Genomic DNA, 23,047 nt, shown 5'->3' with positions numbered 1-23,047 from the left:
ATCATGATTTTTGTGTGTGTTGTGTGCTTGTGTGTGCTGCTGTTGTGATTAACAGTACCTGTATACTTGCTTATTGCAAGATATACTATGCTTATTATTTCCTGTTAATATAATTATACAACATTCGTTGATTTCTTCTTTGCATTTGCTATCATTGCTATATCATGCTGACTCTTCAATTGTTTGTTTCTTATGGTAGAAGACTTGCTACAAAGCAAGCCCCCCAGTCTTCATCAATTACATTAGGCAGGCACTTGTACATAAAGAATTTTTTAATGACCTTTCTGAAATTAGTCAAGTTTTTGAAAGAGCCCCCAACTAGTACAGTATGTGAAGAAAAAATAAAAACTACTTTTCAGGGGCTTCCTGCTCCTTTGCTACTATAGATGTCTCTTCAGTGAGGTGAAACTGACAGACTACATAGGGGAACATTGGAACTGACTATGCATCAAACATTGGTGCCAATGCGCAAATTAAACAAACCGGTGGGGGGGAGAGAGGAAAATAGTTTTTTGACAAATTATTTTAGTTATGTGTAATCTTAAGCATTACTTATAACTATAGTAGGTGCGGAAAGAATTGTGATTTTTTTTTTTTTTTAAATGTAGTGGTGTCCCTTTGAACCAATTTTAAATTAAAGCTTCTTAATAAAGGAGTGATGGGTGGCATGGTAGAAAGAGCAGCATTAAAAGACTAAATGCAATATGTTCTGTGTTGGGCTTCAAATTACAAAATATTTTTATGTGAAATACTAACTCTTACTGTTTAATATGTTCAGTGTTAATAACCGCACTGGCACACAACAGAATTATCATATAGCAGTAGCAACTGTAACAATTGGCTTTTTAATCCTTAATTTCAGTGAGTTTTTGTAAAACAATTACTGTTTTTTATTCTTGTTTTAATTTGAAATTAATATACAATTTTAATTTAACATTCTAATAATGAAAATAATCTTGATTTTTATATTGAATTGCTTTATTGTCGTTCAAAACATCCATAGAACGTTTTATTTTACTTTTATATTTAGTGTTTTGATTGCAAGAATTACTGCTTATTAATTCCATTCCTAATTGATTTCAGAGTGGTAGCTGTGTTAGTCTGTATCAGCAAAAAGAACGAGAAGTCCTCATGGCACCTTAGAGACTAACACATTTATTTCGGCATATCCCGATCATCACTACAAAAGTTTTGTTTTTTTTTTTCCTGCTGATAATAGCTCACCTTAATTGATTTGTCTCGTTAGAGTTGGTTTGGCAACCCCCATCTTTTCATGTTCTCTGTATATATACATCTTCCTACTGTATTTTCCACTCCATGCATCTGATGAAGGGGTTTTAGCCCACGAAAGCTTATGCCCAAATAAATTTGTTAGTCTCTAAGGTGCCACAAGTACTCCTTATTCCTAATTGAGATTCGTTTAGATATTAAGATTTTCTTTTGTGTCATACATATGTTAGCCATATTAAACTTTTAAACTTTTAAAAGTTGGGGGAGGAGATTAGACCTTGATCTCTAATTTCAGTCTTCAAAGTAAGGTGATGCTGTGATTCTGAGCAGCTCTTGAAGTATTTTGGTTGGTAACTTCTAAACTGTATGCTTCTCTAGAAAACAAAATTTTCATATCAATTCTGACTTTCTGTAAGCATCTTTTTAAAAATGGGAAGTTTATCATGAGAACTGTTTAAAATTTGGCAGTAATTAAATATTGGCAAGGATTACAATGAATTCATTAATATTTTCCAGACAAAAATATCATTCTTTCTATTAATCTAGCCCAATCTCAGTACCTGGATATTTGATACACTAGAACCTCAGAGTTACAAAAACCAGAGTTATGAACTGACTAGTCAACCGCATACCTCATTTGGAACTGGAAGTACGCAGTCAAGTAGCAGCAGACACACAACCCCCCAAAATCCACAAATACAGTTTAGTATTGTGTTAAATGCAAACTACTAAAAAAAAAAAAAAAAAAGGGAAAGTTTTTAAAAAAAAAATTGACAAGGTAGGGAAACTGTTTCTGTGATTGTTTCATTTAAATTAAGATGGTTAAAAACAGCATTTTTCTTCTGCATAGTAAAGTTTCAAAGCTGCATTAAGTCAATGTTTAGTTGTAAACTTTTCAAAGAACAAACATAATGTTTTGTTCAGAGTTATGAACAACCTCCATTCTCAAGGTGTTTGTAACTTTGAGGTTCTACTGTAGTTGTTAACCCCGCTAAATGTACTCACTTGTAATTGCCAAGTATGATTCATAATGATATAGATTTAGACTGGAACAGATGGAAGTTGTCTCATCTGTTTGTGCCTCTAGGGTTGCACAAAACATATATACATTATAACAGAAGAAAATTATGCTAGTGAAATAAGACAACAGACATGGAAACACAAGCGGACAATATTTTATTAAAAATGTTGTGTTTTATAAAATAAATGATTGAGGATACACTGGAGATGATTTTAGGGGAATCTGTAGTAACTGTGCTAAAGGAGGCCAGATAAGGTGGGTGAGATAATATCTTTTATTGGTCCAGCTTCTTCTGAAGAGCTCTATGTTGCTCGAAAGCTTGTCTCTCTCACCAGCAGAAGCTGGTCCAATTACAGATACTGCCTCATCCACCATGTCTCTCTAATATTCTGGGACTGACACGACTACAATTACTCTGCATACAACTTTGGGAGGCCACTAGCCTCCCTGGCCAGGAGCTCAAGGGCCGGGCAGGATGGTCCTGTGGGCCGGATATGGCCCGTGGGCCGTAATTTGCCCACCTTTCTTGTAGACTATAGATATTATTAATATTGATATACAGATTAGTAACTATACACCGATATTCGGAATAAAGCAGATACACGTTGCTGGAATTGGAAGCATGGGCATATTTTCTTTAGTTGTTGATAGTGAAATTCCTTTCACATTTTCACTCATCACCAAGGTAACTTCTTGGAGAATTCTTTCATCCTCTTGTATTTTAATAGGAGGATTTAATAATGGTTGTATGTAAACAATATCTATTTTTAAATGAGAGAGGCAGTAATTCATATAGCAACACTAAATAACTATAAAACAAAAGAATACAGAAAAGCTATAGCAAACATTCAAATTGGATCATTCAAATTAAGGCTAACAAGCCATCATTAATACGTAATATAGAGATAACAAAACCTTTTACCTGCAGTTTTCTTGGCTTTTGTTGGTTTGCATTCCAAAAATATCCTGCATTTCTAAAAAGTGAAGATATCCTTTCATTTCTCTTTTATTAAAGTGGAGCAAATTGCCCTGTCATATTCCAGAAGGTGTAATTCCTAAATCCTATACTGTATTTAGCAAGTAAAATTAGACAGTTCAAAACTTATTGAATTATTCATTTTGTTTTATACAGAAAAATTATCTGACAACGAATGAAGTAGATCCATATACTCAGGGACTATCTCTTCCTATTGGCGAGAGGAGGTCAGCCAAGGTAGGTGTGCAGGTGTAAATTAAGTAAATACTTTATATAACTAATTAATTAAAAAAAACTCTGAAGTTTTCAGAGTTGTGCATAAATAGACTTTCCAGCTGACAATAAAATACCTGCTAAACTTTTTATCCACTTCATATATGAACATATTCCTTTATCGTTAGCTCAATTTTAAATAAGGTGAAGCCTTCTAATTCTATAATAGACATTTTTTGATTGATTGATTTTAATTATCAAGATCCTTTTTCCCTGAGTAATCCAGTACATTGATTTGTAGGTAATGAAATGGGCAAATTTTCCTTTTAAGGAGGGCTGTCAATTAATCACAGTTAACTCACGTGATTAACTCAAAAAAATTAATCGCAATTAAAAAAAACTAATCATGGTTAATCACACTGTTAAACAATAGAACACCAACTGAAAGTTGTTAAATATTTTTGGATGTTTTTCTACATTTCAAATATATTGATTTCTATTATAATAGAGGTTTCAGAGTAGCAGCCATGTTAGTCTGTATCTGCAAAAAGAAAAGGAGTACTTGTGGCACCTTAGAGACTAGCAAATTTATTTGAGCATAAGCTTTCGTGAGCTACAGCTCACTTCATTGGATGCATTCAGTGGAAAATACAGTGGGGAGATTTATATACACAGAGAACATGAAACAATGGGTGTTACCATACACACTGTAACCAGAGTGATCAGGTAAGGTGAGCTATTACCAGCAGGGGGAACCTTTTGTAGTGATAATCAAGGTGCGTATAATCTCGTTACAGTGTGTATGGTAACACCCATTGTTTCATGTTCTCTATGTATATAAATCTGCCCACGGTATTTTCCACTGAATGCATCCGATGAAGTGAGCTGAAGCTCACGAAAGCTTATGCTCAAATAAATTTGTTAGTCTCTGAGGCGCCACAAGTACTCCTTTTCTTATTATAACACAGAAGACAAAGTGTACACAGCTCACTTTATATTATTATTTTTGATTACAAATACTTGCACTGTAAAAATGATAAACAAAATAAATAGTATTTTTCAATTCACCTCATACAAGTACTGTAGTGAAATCTCTTTATCGTGAAAGTGTAATTTACAAATATAGATTTTTTTTTTGTTACATAACTGTACTCAAAAACAAAACAATGTAAAACTCGGGCGCCTACAAGTTCACTCAGTCCTACTTCTTGTTCAGCCAATCGTTAAGACAAGCAAGTTTGTTTACGTTTATGGGAGATACTGCTGCCTGCTTCTAATTTACAGTGTCACCTGAAAGTGAGAACAGGCGTTCGCGTGGCACTTTTGTAGCCGGTGTTACAAGGTATTTACGTGCCAGATATGCTAAACGTTCGTATGTTCCTTCAAGCTTCAGACACCATTCCAGAGGACATGCTTCCATGCTGTGATGCTCATTAAGAAAATAATGCGTAAATTACATTTGTGACTGAACTCCTTGGGGGAAAATATAGGCTGTTAGTTGCTTAACCCTTTCCTGCTCAGTGTCACACAAGGTCACAGAGGAAGTCTGTGGAGCAGCGGGGACCTGAATCCAGATTTCCCACATCCTGTGCTTGCACTCTAACCACTGGACAATCCTTCCTTTTGTGTGTGTGGGTGGGTGTGGTGGGGATGACGACTGCAGAATCTGTCTCCCTCTGAAGAACAATTCAGTAGAAACTTCTTAGAGTTTTAGCAGTTAAATACACAGGAAGATTCTGCCCACACACTGGGCATGCTCTGGATTAGGACTGAGCCTATTTCTCCTATGCTCTCATTGACTCCCCTGATGGGTCCAGGTAGCATGGAGGAGGAAGCTGTCTAATTTGAATGTAGAGGGGACAAAAACTGCAGGTCACTTTACCTAGCACTTAGTAAGAGATTAAGACTCACCATAACTTGCCCTGGGCTCTTTCCTTGAAAGGTCATAAGGTTGTAAAGACTTAGTTTTCTTCGAGTGCTTGTCCATACGTATTCCATTGTTTATGTTCATGCACCCAGTGTACTTGAGTTCAATTTGTTTTGGCCAGCATTGTCTTCTGGGGACTATGTCTGCGTCCCAAATGTTCTTGTGTCTCTGACTGAGAGCATACAGGATAAGGCGATCCCAGTCACGTCTGAGTTCCTTCTCACCACCCATGACTACGAGTTGGAACTTGGAGTGTCCAAACTTGTTTGCTCTCTGTGTGGCTATTCTTTGTTATGTAAGTGGTTGTATATAATTAGGCAGTTATTAGTGTTAAAGAATCTCTCCATCCAACCTCCAGTACAACTGCCTGTCCAGCAATACATAACATCTCAAAGAGTCAGTCATATCCTCCATATGCATCCACATACTCTGTGCCTCATGGCATGGACACTGGCTGGGTAACATCAATAGAGAGTATCTTAACTGAAGTGCAAAACATTCTTATCCTTTCTATCCACAGAAAGGACTCTGAAGGGTATGTTTAATCTGGCAGTTGGAAAAGATTCATTGTCTGGGCACAACAACACCAGATACCTCCGTTTCTCACTTAGATACCAGACATATGGGGGTACCTTGTATTATTAAAGAACTCCAGATTTTCAGTGAGCTCTCTGAGGATTCACCTGGGAGCCATCTCAGCCTCCCACCCTCCAATTTAGGGGTATTCCACATTTTTACACCCTACAGTGGTTTGGTTCCTAAACGGCCTTCTGAGGGTATATTCCCCCAGTCAGAGAACCTCCCTCTCCTTGGGATCTAAATATTGCACTGATGTGTGTTTATGTGCCCACCCTTTGATCCACTATCAACACGTTCCCTGTTTAATCTTTCCATCAAAACAGGCTTTTCGGTAGCAGTAACATTGACCAGAAGGGTAGGTGAGACACAAGCACTAATGCAGGGCACCCAGATACAGCTTTTCATAAAGACGGTGTGTCGTTGAGACCTCACCCAAAATTTATACAGAAGATAGACTCTGACTTCCATTAGGGATGTAAAAGTTTAATCGGTTAACCAATAAGCTTGATGCTTATCGGTTTTTAATCGGTTTCAGTTAACGATTAAACTGCGCTGCCGCCGCTGGGCATCCTGGCTGCCGCTGCCTGCATTCGGGGACCCCCACTGCTGCCTGGTCCTGGCTGCTGGGTGTGCCGGGATCCCGGGTGTGGCGGTGGCAGCAGCAGCGGGGATCCCTGGGTGCGGTGGTGGCGACAGCAGCGGGGATCCCCGGGCGTGGTGGTGGCAGTGGAGCCCCATGTAAAATGTGGGGGTGCTGCAGCACCTTCCTCCCTCCCCACACATCTAGTTCCCCGGTTAAACATTTAACTGATAGAATTCGAATAGGTTACATGGTTACTGTTTTTACATGGTATTTACATTCCTAACTTTCATCATAACCAGATTATATGCTTACCTGTATCTTTCCCAAAACCACATTCAAACAAAAATGGGGCTAAGTGTCACACCCTGGACATTCTTAGGGCACTATCTTTCTACATTGATAGAACTAAAACATTTAGGGTATACTCCAGACAAGTGGCTCTCAACCAGGAGTACATGTACCCCTGGGGGTACTCAGAGGTCTTCCAGGGGGTACTCATCTAAATCAATGTTTCTTGACATGGGGCTTGCAGCCCCAAGGATGGTCATGGAATGGGTTTAGGGGGGTCACAAATGCAGGGTTGGCATTAGGAGGTGGCAAGCAGGGCAATTGCCTGGTTGCCTCACGCCATAGGGGTCCCCCAGGGAAGCTAAGTTTCGTGCTCCAGCCCCGGGTGGCAGGGTTTGGGCTTCAGACAAGGCTCACAAGTGTAAAACAGGCTCAGTATCACACTGAAATGTAAGTACAATACTTATATTCCAATGGATTTATTTTATAATTACATGGTAAACATGAGAAAGCAAGCAATTTTTCAGTAATAGTGTGCTGTGATACTTTTGTATTTTTATGTCTGATTTTGTAAGCAAGTAATTTTGAAGTGAGGTGAAACTGGGGGTACTCAAGACAAATCAGATTCCTGAAAGGGGTACAATCATCTGGAAAGTTTCAGAACCACTGCTCCAGACTGTTCATAGCTTATGGAGACTGGGTGAGAGGTCACACCATTTCAACATAAAGACTTTTTAACTGGATTTTTACTTGTATGGGTCTGTGCTATGAATTAGCTAACATAGATCCACCAGTGGGAGTGAGAGCCTACTCTGTGAGAGTGCAAGCAGCTTCTGTTACTTCTTTGAGAAATGTTCTAATACTAAAAATATGTAGGGCACCTACCTGTGTTCAGTGCACATGTTCATCCAGCATAGTGGTAATGTCAATGTTAATCCACATAGTGGTAATGTCAATGTTAATTTTGGTGGGGCTGTCCTCCAGTCATTGTTTAGGTAGAATTCTAGTACCCACCTCCTGTAATCTAGGTCACTGCTTGTGAGTCACCATAGTAGAGTATATATATTGACAAGCACTCAAAGAAGAAACTATTACTTCTCTTACAGTAACTGGTTCTTCAAAATGTGTTGTCTCTATATATTCGATGACCTGTCCTCCATCCCTGTTACTGTGGAGTCTGATAACACCTGGATTCTGGTGAAGGTGAAGGATACTGGAGAAGGAATTGTGGGGTGGTTGGGATGTCCCACCCTTAATACCCTCATTTAGAGGCATAAGGATGCTGAGGGTGCAGACACGGCTTCCAATGGATACTGCTGGCCAGAAGAATCTGAACTCAAGCTATTGGGTTTATGTGCACCAGTAATGGAGCACATATGGATGACACATCTCAGAGAACCCACAATTACTGTAAATTGACGAATCTTTCCTTCTAGTATCTTGATACCAAAATCTAAGGGGACATGGGTGATACCATCTAAACCCAAGAACCATGCTGCCCTGGTACCAACCCTAGCACAGAGTGCTACTCTGCACTCAGTGCTTCTCCCACACTGACTACATGTGTGAAGGGTACCCTCCACCTCTGTACAGACTAACTCTATGATACTTGTTGCTATCTCTGCACCAAAACAGTATATTGTACTGAGCGACTTGTCAATGGGTCTGGAACCGAAGTAACTGGTGCTGGAAAGGGTCAGGGAGGTTGTTGCAATGCTCCCAGCCATGGAGTCACAGAGCCTGCCAGGAAACGTGTCTCCTATACCAGCCTCCCCTTTTCACAGGCAAGGCACTCTGGACAGGATTGCCCTTCCTTTAGAAGAAGTATACTCTTTTTCTCTTCTGCTGAGTGCACCAGAGAATTATTCCCTGTACATTCTCAATCTACCCTCATGGGCAGCTCAGTGGGAGCCAAGGAGTGATTCCAGGGAAGATTGAGAGTTGATAGAAAGAAGTTGGAGCCTTATAGGGACCCCACCATATTTTTGTATCCCCTGAGGTGTGCTCCAGCACACTATTCTTACCAGTAATAGCTGTGGCCATGCTGGACCTTCGGGGGTGTTCAGCCCTACTCCTGGAAGCCAGCTTCACCTATTAGGTGAGGGAGACCTAGACCTATATACAAGAGGCAGATTAAGCCTCCTCAGTCATCTCAGCTGCTTGAATCTTCAGCTACTTGAGAGGCAAGAGGAAGAACAATTTCTAGGGAAAGAACATCTAGTTCTGGCTGCAGTATCCTCGTTTTCTCCTCACAAGCCAGAGAGCTCACATACATTGGCATCTGTGGGCAAATTTAAGGTTTTCCAGCCTTAATAAAGCGGATGGTGGAAGTCTTAAACATTCTCCTGAAAGCTGTTCATGAGTAAAAACACAATCTCTTGGACATACTGCACTTGTCAACTCCAGGGAGTTTAGCCATGCCAGTAAATGATAGTCTTCTGGAACCTGCTAAATCCATCTGGTGTACTCTGGATTCTGTTTCTGTCACATGCAAAAGAGCACATAGGAGATAATGAGTGTGCAAGAAGGGATCTGAATATTTTACACTCATCCTATAGCCATCTTCTTGTGCAAGCAGTACAAGAGAGAAGGAAATGGCAGGGACCACTAAAATGGATCCAATTTAGTGGTCCCTGCAGGGGGAAAAAATTCCCCCCAAACTGGTTCTTTTCGGCCGGAAAGTATACTAGTCTGCAAACCTTCAAATGACAGTAACAAATTATCAAGTGCTGCTCTCTAAATATGACTTTTTAGATGGGGAGCAAACTGTCTAATTGCACTGATAAATTGCCCAGGAAGCACCAGGAAGTCCCTAATGGCTGAAGGTCAGCTGACTACACACACAACTCTGCAGGCTTTGCTGGATGCCTCAGCAGCATGTACAATGGCTACAGCAATAGGGTCGTCATGGCTTCAGTCATCCCCTAGAAAGGTCCAGGCAACAGTTGAGGACCTCCCAGTGGAAGGTAATGAACATTTTAGCAGTGGCACTGACAGAGCCCTCTGTACTTCAAGAGATTCATGGGCAACTCTGGTCGTCTTGGTGCTTGAGGTTTCTGAGTCTTAAGAGGAAACAGTTGAGACAATCATATTTCAGAGAGCGTTCGTTGATACAATTCTATGATTAGCCACTGAGATCTTCGGACCCACCGAGGAAGAAGCAGAGATTCTACAGGAGGTGACTTTTTGCTGCCTTCTTAGCTGCCCTGCTGTCTGGGACTTCAGATAGTCAGGTCCTTGACAAAGGTAGTAAGCCTACCTATTTGAAGCCTCCATCGTGCACACACAAGGTATGAAGATCATGGTTCCCAAAGGAGGTGGAATGGTTTAAAACAAAAAGCGTCCTCTGGTTAAAGGGCAGGGCTTTTATTCCCACTACTTTTTAATCCTTTTTTTTTTTTTTTTTTAAAAGTGGGGGTTGAAAACCAATTCTCGACGTTTGTCTCAAAATCTGCATCCAATTCTCCAGATTCTGAATGATGACCCTAACTTCTGTAATCCCTTCATTTGATCCTCAGGAGCGATTTGCAGCTCTTGATCTGCAAGATGCCCCTTGTCATGTCTCAATTCTTCACAGTCAAACTGGAAGGGCATATCAAGTGGGGTCCCGTAAGGATCAGTTCTGGGTCCGGTTCTGTTCAGTATCTTTGTCAGTGATTTAGATAATGGCGTAGAGAGTACACTTATAAAGTTTGCAGATGATACCAAGCTGGGAGGGGTTGCAAGTGCTTTGGAGGATAGGATTAAAATTCAGAATGATCTGGACAAACTGGAGAAATGGTCTGAAGTAAATAGGATGAAATTCAATAAGGACAAATGCAAAGTACTCCACTTAGGAAGGAACAATCAGTTGCACACTTATAAAATGGGAAATGACTGCCTAGGAAGGAGTACTGCAGAAAGGGATCTGAGGGTCATAGTGGCAAGCTAAATATGAGTCAATAATGTTACACTGTTCCAAAAAAAGCAAACAACATTCTGGGATGTATTTGCAGGTGTGATGTAAGCAAGACACGAGAAGTCATTCTTCCACTCTAATGTGCGCTGAGTAGGACTCAAATGGAGTATTGTTCTGGGTGCCATATTTCAGGAAAGATGCGGCCAAGTTGGAGAAAGTCCAGAGAAGAGCAACAAAAATGATTAAAGGTCTAGAAAACATGACCTCTGAGGGAAGATTGAAAAAAATGGGTTTGTTTAGTCTGGAGAAGAGAAGACTGAGGGAGGACATGATAACAGTTTTCAAGTACATAAAAGGTTACAAGGAGAAAGGAGAAAAATTATTTTCTTTAACCTGTGAGGATAGAACAAGAAGCATTGGGCTTAAATTGCAGCAAGGGTAGTTTAGGTTGGACGTTAGGAAAAACTTGCCTAGGGAGTTCGTGGAATCTCTTTCATTGGAGATTTTTAAGAGCAGGTTATACAAACACCTGTCAGGGATGGTAGATAATACTTAGTCCTGTCTTAAGTGCAGGGGACTGGACTAGAAGATTTCTCAAGGTCCCTTCCAATCCTGTGATACTATGAAAACAACTGGCTCACAGTAGGTACCTCAGGTTCCTACTAGGAACATCTCACTACCAATGCAGAGTCCTGCCCACCCGCCTCTCTTCCATACTCAAGTGTTGTCACCAAATGTCTGATGGTAGTTGCAGTTCAACTAAGATGACAAGGAAGCCAGGAGTATTCTTACCTAACCAACTAGCTAATTGAAGGAAGATCACCACAACTGGTGATCAGCTCCTTTCAAGCAATCCTGAAGTTCTTTGCCCCACCAAGTTTCAAAGGCAACAGAGAGAAATCCATGCTCGCTTTGACTCGGAGCGCAGAGTTCATAGGAGCAGTGTTACTCTAGATCAGCATTGGCTTACCTTCCACAGCAGAGATTTTAAACAGTAACAAACCTCATTAATCAACTTCAGCCCCAGTCAAGAACACCAGTGAGGCTGCGTTTCAGACTTCTAGGATAAGGTTATCATGGGGTTACTTACTCCACAGTAGCTGTGGTTGTTTGAGAGATGTTGTCCACACAGATTCCATGATCCACCCTATTTCCCTGCAACTACTTATACGGTGTTCAGTATTAGAAAAAGAAATGAGGGGCAGTTGTACCTACTCTGACCCTTGTCTTTGCATGGGGTGGCACAAGGGCACATTGGTGTAAGAGTGGCCTGAGTGGACAATTCTAGCCTTAAAGAATCTGATCTCGCATGCATGAATGAGGTGCATGTATACCAAGAATGGGATTGGTGTGGAAGACACATTGCAAAGAACCACAGTTATTGTAGGGTAAGTTACTGATCTTTGCAGACAGCCTTAATTCTGGCATTTCCTAACGTTTGAATGCATGACTTTGCAACCTTAATAATCTTTTAACATAGTTTGTGTGTGTAATATATAATATATAAAATGTATTCCTTAAACAGTTACTAAATGCATGCCAGTAGGAACTGAGTACAGATATACAGAAAGTAATACTCTGGGGCCCTGGACACGTGCACCAGATGAACTTCATCCACCAGTGGGGCTCATGATTAGACATCCTTTAACATTTAACTAATCTTGGGTCACCAGCAGACCTTCAAAGTGACCAGTAAAGGATTATACACAATATAGGTTTGCGCTTCTTTATTGTGTACAAAGAAGGCCTGGAATATTTTTATAAACAAAGTTCCTTTTCCCTGACTTTTTTACTTTAAAAATATCAGGAATGCCAATTTTACTCTTCCCTGGTTTGCTAGAATATCTCGTGTTCTTTCAGAACATGCACAGTATGAGCTCTCACACCTTTTAACTCATAAGGCATTTTTTCTCCAAAATGTTTACTAGATATTGGCATTTAATATGTGTTAAGATGAATGGTTTTAGGTAGGCTAACTAAAAATCTTTCTCACTCAGTTGCTCAGCTTTCAGTCTCTCGACTCTTGCAATGTTCTGTAGTGACCAGAGTCTTGCAGATTAGACAAAATCTAAATTTCAAAGTAAAAACAAAATAAACTCCCCCTTTCCTTTGAGTGGGAAAAGACCACTTTTCCAGGCCTCCTATGTACATCGCAAAGAAGGGTCTGGGTTCAAGTCCATTTTTTTTCCTTTTCAGATAACCTTTAATATTTTACTATAGTATCTTACATATTTATTATTCTTTAAAGAGCAAATAAACTGTCTTAACCTGAGGGAACACACAACATTGAATTTTTTATGATTCAGAAGTTTTTAGCAAACTATTCATATGATGTATGACATTGTTCTCCCTGTAATTTGATGTTTATTCAGGGAGTTTACAGCTAGGTGTATGTGGTACTATTACCAGGATAGTTTCAATAGTCATGTGACTACTGAGGCTCTTTTTAATCAAGTTAGCTAAATTGAGCTGGGTTAACTCAACTGACTCACGTGACTCTAATGTAGATAATTTTTAACATGTTTAATTCAAATGTAGCTTGTTGAGTTATGGCCTTGGCTGTAACTGACTGAGGTCCTGTCTACATACGAATATTGTACCTCTTTAACTATAGTGGCATAGTTAAAGAGGTACAACCCTGACCCAATGACAAACCAATAAAAACTAAATACCTTTAGGCCCTATTTGTATATCAAAAAGAAGCAAAAAAGTAATACATTATTCTTTTAAAATCTCCTGCAAAGTTAAAAGCCCTCTTCCTAGAAAGTGCTTCATAACTTTGTGCTTTAATGTTTGTTTCAGGAGAAACTTCGTCTTGAAAGAAACAGGGAATACAATCAGTATCTCAGGGACAAGGAAGAGTGGAATGAAAGGTTAAGGAAAATAGGAAAGAAAACTACGGAGGTAATATAGATTTTGCTGAAGTCAATTCACTCTGAGAGAACTTAAATGAGGTTGTTAAGAATTTTTCTCCATGTCAGTTGTGTAATTTTTGTTGGTATAACTTATGTCGCTAAGGGGTGAGAAAAAACCACCCCACTGAATGATATGAGTTACACCGACAGAAGCACTGGTGTGGACAGCGCTATGTCAGTGGGAGATGCTCTCCAACTGACATAGCTACCACCACTCATTGGGTGTGGTTTAACTTCAGTGCTTTCACTGAAGTTGATGGGCGTTTTGGCTAAATAAGATTTCCAAGAACAAGTTTTATGCTTTTGTGGGATGCTTAAGTCTTCAAAGGGTAAAATTTTGAACGACTTCCCTCCTGGGAGAAGAGCCTCCTGCATTGGAATCACTTAGTGGCCCTTTGGTACCTTACGCTGATTAGAGAGAGAGAATGTGTGTGTGTGTGTGTGTGTGTGTGTGTGTGTGTTTATAAGTTAACTAATGTATATACATACAGAGTGATGCCATGAACTTGGTAAATGTAGGGAAAAGCCTATAAAGTTGAAGCCTGGTACCTGGGGAATTCAGCCCATTCTCCCACTACAAAAGTCCTTCCTCTAATAAGGTGCGGGCGGTCTGTAAGATTTCCTTGCTGAGCAGGAACACCTTTTTGAGTGTAAATGTCTTCCCTCCTCTTCTTTTTTCTCTGCAATAAGTAAATATATTGCCCACCCTTCCACACAAAAACACTTTGTAACTAACCATGCAGGATTTTTTTCTGATAGTTTTAGTCAGTTTGAGAGTAAAAGGCTAGTTTGTTCTCCTGGCACTAATGATGTGTGAAAGCTTTTTCTAGTAGATTGGAAAAAAGCAGATCATCTGAAATGGGCAGTATGGCACCTTTAACTAGCAAGTGTTGAATAGCTTGGGTGTATTCTCTTTTTATAATGTCTTGCTTTAGTAATGGGATAAAGGTCAGCATGAGTCATATAAATGGATAACTCTGGGAGACCATTTCCAGTATCCATCAAAGAGTCTTGGTCTTTTGCCGTTAAGAAGAAATTGACCGGTTATCCCCTGTACCTTATGTTTGATGTGAGAAATACTGGTTGTTGGCAGTTATCCACAGTTCTTGTTTGGATAGTGCTGCTGGTGCTAGGTGTGTCCTTTCCTGTGCAACTTAAGTTTTGTGATCTGTGCCATGATAGCTATAATGCAGTGTTTTTGTGGACTGTCTTTACAGAACAGTTGAAAGGGACTTGTTTGGTGTTGAAGTTCCCAGGTATACATGGATTCTGAAAGAAAGATTTTCTCTTCTAAAGAGATTTCCTTCTGAGAGCTTTTTGGAGGGTCTCTGTGTGGGTATCTTTTCACCATGGCCATATTTATGTACTTATCTGCCAGTGCATTGGATGAGATTCTAGGATTAGAGTTTAGTTGAGAATTTTACTTCATCTAAAGAGATACGGCCACAAAGGCAGCAACCAGACATCCTTTTTTCATGTCGGAATTCATTATCTAGTCCTTGCTGGATTCTGAGAATTATATATGCTATAGGATAGTGGACAGAACTGAAACTTGCATTGATTCTGCTTAGGCTTCAGAATTCCAACCCATGGTTCTCTAGCTGCCTGTCTCCTGGATCCTTTGAAAGACCCTGCAACAGAATTTAAAGCACCCTCATCCAGTGATGACACTGCTTTGTTGTATACTTTGGGTATCTGAAAAGAAGGCATTTTGTCTTTTAGGCTATTGTAGAACCTTGTGTACAGTCTGTTAAGAGGCTGTCTCCTGTTAAGGTGTTCCCATCTTTCCAGACTGATAATTTCAATCAAATCTATTGAGGGGATCTGAGGATTTTTTTGTGAACTTTCTCTTGGGTCTTGAGAACGCTGCTTTGTTTCCACACATATATGGAAATATAATCTTTTTATAGTTGGCACAAAGAATTAGGCAGAAATAATTAGACAGGGTTTCTAGGTCTGATTCCTCCATGTCTGAGCCAGAAGAATTAGAGGAATATGATTCTCTTTAATTTGCTTTTAAGGTTTTTTTCTTATTTGCTATTCCTGTCATTCTTTTTATTTATCTGGGAAAAGGGAAGGAAATCCTGGAAAGACATTCCACCCTGTTCAGTAGACTTGGAAGATCTAGAAAGAATCAAAGCGATCTCTAAGAAAATTTTTGGGGTGGGGAGAAAATTTTTTCTTTAAGGTCCTCCTTACCCTTTTGCTTCTGGGAGGTGTATTTTCTTGGATCTCTGAAGTGTAAGCACATACATGGGAACATGAAGAAAGGCTTCAGGGAAATAGTTTGAAGGGGCATCTTGCACCCCAGAGGTTAAAAGGAGGTGGGAGAAAGATGTGAGTAGTTCTTGATAAATTGCTGCTGCTTTGCCCCAATTAAGGGCATCTGCTTCAGAACGGATGGAGCCCTCCATAATCCTTCCAAAGCCAATACTGGAGAAGAGGCAAATTTGCACTGATTTGACAGCCCCAATAGGCAGGCACTTCCTGGAGTTCTGGATTCTCCTGGTGGGGACAGGCTTTGACAGTGCATCTTGTACTGCTTCAACAGAATGGTCCACTGTACTGTGCTGTGGGAGATCAAGGACTGAGTTTGTCTGATATATGGTCCAATTGAGTATTGCTGCTGCAATCCTTGCCAGCTCTGTCCTCAGTAGCATCTCATGCAGGTTAGGAGCTTTGATCGGCTGCAGGCAGTCTTGTATTAACTTTCGAGGCTTGTCCACCATTTTGTTTGCTGCTGGTAAGGGAAGGCCTCGTGCACCGCAGCAGAGCTTGGAGATCAGGTTAGCTCTTTTTTCTCAAAGTGACTGAAACTCTGTGAGAGATTTATTTATTCTTATTTATCTGTTGTATTTATATGGACCCCATTAGCAGCTCACAATCTTTAATGTGTTTATCATCACAACACTCCAAGGTAGAGAAGTACTATTATCTGCATTTCATGGATGGGGAACTGAGGTACAGAGAAACTAAGGCTATGTCTACACTGTATCATTTACAGCAACAGAGCTGAACTCCTCAAACCCCTGAACATCGTAGGTTATATCAAAGTAATCTGTAGTATAAACATAGCTTTAGTGACTTGCCCAAGGTCAGTGGTGGAGCAAGGAATTGAGTGAATGAGTCACAGGTTAGCTCTCTAATACCATCCTTCTACTTAGTCACAGTTTTTGCAGGGAAAAAATAAAAATGGTTTTTGAACCCAAAAAACATGTTCTGGTCAGACGAAGGAGTATCACAGACTGCCTGAACCTCAGTACAATCAGGACATCTGTGCATGTGACCAGATATAAGGGTTAACAAGCACGATGGAGTCCCTCTGCCTTCAAATCTAACGGTCATTTCATTATCTAAACTGAGTTCATGGGAAGCCTCATGTTACTGAGGATTGCTGGCCATCCCACTGAAAGTGAAAATAAGTGATCAGGTAAAATAAAGATTATTGCTTTTTCAGGAAAATTTTCCCCAGCATTTAAGTCCCCATTTAAGAGAATTTTTTTTAAATCTTCATTTGGGGATAGTTTAAAATTAGAAGACTATCATAAATACAGAATCAAACTGTTGCTGAAGCACTGATGGAAAATGTGAATTATACTGAGATGATGAATGAAAGTTATTATTTTCTTTGTAGTTGTATCTTTTAATATTTTTTTTTCTATTAAACAGCATGAGACAGAAAGAAGTAAAAAAACTACTGCTATTACTAGAGTACAGCCAGGACTACGTTCACAAATACAGCCCTCTTGTGCAGATTCAGAACCTCCCAAGAAAGATGCTTTTACTTCCACGGACGCTTATGAAGAGCTACTAAATAGGAGACGACTGGAGGAGGATCCATATCGCAGACTAGATGATGAGGCTGAACTAAGAGATAGAATATTGCACAAAAAACTTGATGAAGGACTAGACATTTCCAATAGAAAGCATCACAGGTTTGATAGCAGACCTGATATTTCGGCTAGAAGACATCACAGATTTGATGAGGATCGTCATTTTGATAGAAGACATTACAAATTAGACTATGATCCTGAAATAAATGAGGAAATGGACCCTAGATTTAGATATGAAAGTGACTATGACAAAAAGCCTCTGAGGGTGTTCCATGCTGAAAGGTATTTTTATCTCAGTTTTCCACTTCTTTTCTTTACTTCCTTAACGCTATTGGTGATGGGGTTGTGGCACTAAAAACAATAAGTTATTCAAGCCATAAGGGGTTATGGTTTAGTGGTACTGAGTATCAGATTTGAAATATTTAGACTCCCTTAAATCACAAGTTCAAACTTTAGGAGGTTTGATTCTGTTGTGGCTCCTTCTGAGGCTGATGCTTTGAATTCTGTGCGGGGTGTGTGTGTGTATCTTTCAGGCGAGACTGAAAAACAGAGGTCACCCCACCTCCACCCCCCTTTTTTGGGGGGATGAATGTGAGACCCCATGGCTTTTTTCCCTAGGATTAAGGCAAACTTGACCAAAAATTTCCATTTCCCTACTATTGTGTTGTGTGCTCTGTAGTGACTGTCTGCCTGATTGCTGCTTCTGCACTAGGGGACAGTTCCTAAACTGGTGTAAATTGTCATAGGCCAGAACGTACTATGACAATTTACATGAGCTGAGGATCTGACCCAGGAGTATGCAGGTCAGTCATGCTGTATGTATGTAGTTTATAAATTGCTTTGAAATCTTACAGCATAAAGCGTGCTTTATAAGTATAAAATACCACAATTAATAATTGGTACTCTGAATGCATGCCCTTGACATCTAATGAGGTGATAATTGTATTCAGGTGTCACTTATGGGGGCAAAATTTGCATAATTGAAAAGGATTATGTACTGTTCAGTGAAAAATAGATATGAAAATTCTTCAGATTAAACTTTCAGAATTAATGAGGAACTAAAATATTTCAATGAAAAAGAGGGCATTTAAATGAAATCTTATATTTTAGTCATATAACTAATTTAAGCAATAATTGCAACCATCACTAATATGCGCATAAAAATGTTAAGTACTAATTGAATTTATTCGTGAATAATATTCACTTAGCTGTGCTTTGTTGTTCTTGAATTTGCTTTCTGTTTTATTCTTTATAGGTTCTTATACTGGCATCATCACAATAGTGTCTGAGCACCTTCCAGTAGCCCATTAAGTAAAATGACTAACAACTGTCATGTGTGATTCATGCTTTCTCTCATCCTCTCATCTGGGGGGAATTGTGTGTGCAGCGTAGTGTTCTGTTTTGGTAGGATTTTGTTTTTTTTAAATATACAAACTTCTGTGTGTGTGTTTAGAAAAAGTAAGGTTGAAGAGGTGCACTTTGCACTTGGAGTGTAAGGTGGTGCGGTTTCATCCTTAGTTCCTGTGGGAGTTTGTTCTATTGTCTCGGACCAGCCCTCCAAAAAGCTCAGTCTCCTGCACAGATGTTTGATTTGGGTTGGGATTTGCGATTCTCTTGATCAAACTTAATTGGTAACCTGGCAGGATAGTGGTGGTGGCCTAGTCTATGGGCTAGATTCATTTTTGATGGCAGTGAAGTTATACCACAGATGAATTTAGCTCAGTATGCTTTGAATTAGAATACTAGAATGCTGTGTGGACTAGCTATGTGGGGAAAGTTAATTTTCTCTTAGCATTATCATTATAAACTCTTTTTTCAAGAGTATGTTACCTCTGAAGGTTTGCTTTCATGTGCATGTTATACAAGATCCACACGTGGAAACAGTTTTATTTTTAATTTAAAAAAATGTATAAAGTTAATTTTTAGAAAACTGATTTTAAAATCAACCATAAATATAAAAATTACATAATATATATTGGATATACATAATGTTTTATACAGTTCCAAAAGAGAGATAACAGAAATTACCCCAGGAAACAAGCGTTCACAACTTATAATGTTATAATTTAGATTATTATATGCTCATCTAAATATTATTATTTTGAGGTACCAGTGTGTCTAAGGACCAGTACAGACTATGTGCATCTTGTGTATCTAGTGCAGCTAATCCTTTACCAGTTCAGATGATATAATAAGAATGTATAATATTATTGTTCTGAGCTTAATTTGTTTGCTATGAACGTTTGGGGAAGTTAAAGTACTAAAATATCCTTATTTTAGTGATAGGCCTTGCTAATTCACCAAGTCTCAAAATGTACAAATAATGTGCCAAATTCTGTAGTTCTTACTCAGTGGATGTTTGCTTTCAGAGTTTTTGTTACAATCCATTTCCACTGATTTACTCTGTGAAAATTCAGGGGTGTTTTTACTCATTGATGAGCCTAACAACAATGAGGGAACCAGCTGCAGGAGTAAAAAGAGAATGAAGTCAGAAGTCCAGCAATGGAGTGAGGGCTACCCAGTTTATTGCACCCAATGCAGCATGTATGATTACCTGATTATGGACAGGTGGCGTAAGTGTGCATTGGGTGCAAGTAGCTCCTGGCCCTCAGAGACCCTGTACGGGCTTTGGAGGCCAGGGTGTCTGAGCTGGAGGAGCTAAGGGAGACAGAGAGGTACATAGATGAGACTTTCCAGGACACAGTAGAATGGTCCCACCTGTGGTCTGACAGCCTCTGTCAGGAGGATGAAAGCCTCAGGGAAGGAGAACATCCAACTGGAGCAGAGGGAAACGATCCCATAGTTGGGACCCTCCTTCCAGATGATGATGATGTATCCTCTTGCACTGAGGATACCTTTCTTGCGGAGGGAACTCCAGTTATTAGGAAGAGACAGGTATTAGTAATGGGCGTTTTGATTATTAGAAACATAGCTGGGTTTGCGATGACCGGGAGAACCGCTTGGTGACTTGCCTGCCTGGTGCGAAGGTTGCGGATCTCTTGAGACATCTAGATAGGCTAATGTGTAGTGCTGGGGAGGAGCCAGTGGTCGTGGTACCTGTATGTATCAATGACAGAGGGAAGGATAGGAGAGAGGTCCTGGAGGCCAAATTTAGGCTGTCAGGTAAATTATTTAAGTCCAGGACCTCCATGGTAGCATTCTCTGAAATACTTCCAGTTCCACACGCAGGGCCAGTTATACAGGCAGAACTGCAGGGTCTCAATGTGTGGATGAGGCAATGGTGTAGGGAAGAGGGGTTTAGTTTTATTAGGAACTGGAGAAACTTTTGGGAAAGGGGGAGCCTATACAGGAAGGATGGGCTCCATCTAAACCAAAATGGAACCAGATTGCTGGTGCTTAAAAAGGTTGTAAAGCAGATTTTAAACTAAGGGCTGGGGGAAAGCTGACAGGTACAGAGGAGCATGTGGTTCGGACATCCCTTAGGGGAGGATCTATTAATGGAGATTCCCTATGTCCTAAGAAAGAGAAGAGGATGAAAGATGATAAAATACAGGTAGGATCTGATGAGAAACAGTCAAATGAGAAAAAGTCCCATTTAATTACATCATGTAATGGCAGGCAGGTAAAAAGTGACAAGTTTTTAAAGTGCTTACACACTAATACTAGAAGTCTAAATAATAAGTTGGGTGAACTAGAGTGCCTCGTATTAAATGAGGATATTGATATAATAGGCATCACAGAAACTTGGTGGAATGGGGATAATCAATGGGACACAGTAATACCAGGGTACAAAATATATGGGAAGGACAGAACAAGTCGTGCTGGTTGGGGAGTGGTATTGTATGTGAAAGAAAGCATAGTATCCAATGAAGTAAAAATCTTAAATGAACCAAACAGTACCATAGAATCTCTATGGATAGTAACTGCATGCTTGAATTATAAGAATATACCAGTAGGGATATATTACAGACCACCTGACCAGAATGGTGATAGTGACTATGAAATTCTCAGGGAGATTAGAGAGGCTATTAAAATAAAAAAATCAATAATAATGGGGGATTTCAACTATCCCCATATTGGGTACATATCACCTCAGGAAGGGATGCAGAAATAAAATTTCTTGACACCTTAAATGACTGCTGCTTGGAGCAGCTGGTTCTGGAACCCACAAGAGGAGAGGCAATTCTTGATTTAGGCCTAAGTAGAGCACAGGGTCAGGTCAAGAGGTGAATATAGCTGGACTGCTTGATAATAGTGACCATAATATAATTAAATTTGACATCCCTGTGGCGGGGAAAACACCACAGAGGCCCAACACTATAGCATTTAATTTCAGAAAGGGGAACTACACAAAAATGAGGAGGTTAGTTAAACAGAAATTAAAAGGTACAGCACAAAAAGTAAAATCCCTGCAAGCTGCATGGAAACCTTTTATAGACACCATGTACTTAATGTATACCCCAAATTAAAAAACATAGTAAGAGAACCAAAAAAGTGCCACCGTGGCTAAACAACAAAGTAAAAGACGCAGTGAGAGGCAAAAAGGCATCCTTGAAAAAGTGGAATTTAAATCCTAATGAAGAAAATAGAAAGGAGCATAAACTCTGGCAAATGAAGTGTAAAAATATAATTAGGAAGGCCAAAAAAGAATTTGAAGAACAGCTAGCCAAAGACTTAAAAAGTAATAGCAAAATTTTTTTTAAGTACATCAGAAGCAGGAAGCGTGCTAAACAACCACTGGGGCTACTGGACAATCGAGATGATAAAGGAGCACTCAAGGATGATAAGGCCATTGTAGAGAAACTAAAGGAATTCTTTGCGTCGGTCTTCATGGTTGAGGATGCGAGAGAGATTCCCAATGAGCCATTCTTTTTAGGTGACAGATCTGAGGAATTGTCCCAGATTGAGGTGTCATTAAAGGAGGTTTTGGAACAAATTAATAAATTAAACAGTAATAAGTCACCAGGACCATATGGTATTCACCCAAGAGTTCTGAAGGAACTCAAATGTGAAATTGCAGGACTACTAACTGTTATCTGTAACCTATCATTCAAATCAGCTTCTGTACCAAATGACTGGAGGATAGAAAATGTGATGCTAATTTTTAAAAAAGGCTCCAGAGGAGACCCGGGGAATTACAGGCCGGTAGGCGTGACTTCAGTACTTGGCAAATTGGTTGAAACTATAGTAAAGAACGGTTTCAGAGTAGCAGCTGTGTTAGTCTGTATTCACAAAAAGAAAAGGAGTACTTGTGGCACCTTAGAGACTAACAAATTTATTTGAGCATAAGCTTTCGTGAGCTGCAGCTCACTTCATCGGATGCATTCAGTGGAAAATATAGTCTCTAAGGTGCCACAAGTACTCCTTTTCTTTTATAGTAAAGAACAAAATTTCAGACACCTAGATGAACATAATTTGTTGGGGAATAGTCAACATGTTTTTTTTGTAAAGGGAAATGATGCCCCACCAATCTACTAGAATTCTTTGAGGGGGTCAACAAGCATGTGGACAAGGGGGATCCAGTGGATATAGTGTATTTAGATTTTCAGAAAGCCTTTGGCAAGGTCCCTCACCAAAGACTATGAAGCAAACTAAGCAGTCATAGGATAAGAGGGAAGGTTCT

General features: G+C 39.6%; 1 protein-coding gene across 22 annotated transcripts in view; it reads left to right on the top strand.

Annotated features, from left to right (window-relative positions):
- CSPP1 (centrosome and spindle pole associated protein 1) overlaps window positions 1–23,047 on the top strand; it is a 171,108-nt gene that overhangs the window by 20,390 nt on the left and 127,671 nt on the right. For 20 of the 22 annotated variants that reach the window (XR_005224296.2, XM_043539532.1, XM_043539533.1 and 17 more), the window contains 3 exons: window positions 3,384–3,464; window positions 13,518–13,619; window positions 17,300–17,745. Coding sequence is in view for 21 of the 22 variants with exons in the window: in XM_043539532.1 (XP_043395467.1) it covers window positions 3,384–3,464; window positions 13,518–13,619; window positions 17,300–17,745 (629 nt within the window). In the remaining variant the exon portion in view is untranslated. The remainder of the gene's footprint in view (window positions 1–3,383; window positions 3,465–13,517; window positions 13,620–17,299; window positions 17,746–23,047) is intronic. The other 2 variants (XM_043539538.1, XM_043539535.1) reach the window with 1 other exon arrangement.

Source organism: Chelonia mydas, chromosome 2, assembly GCF_015237465.2.
Source record: "Chelonia mydas isolate rCheMyd1 chromosome 2, rCheMyd1.pri.v2, whole genome shotgun sequence".
Classification (NCBI taxonomy): Eukaryota; Metazoa; Chordata; order Testudines; family Cheloniidae; genus Chelonia; species Chelonia mydas.
Note: the sequence above shows the minus strand (reverse complement) of the source record. Positions and strands in the feature narration are given on the sequence as shown.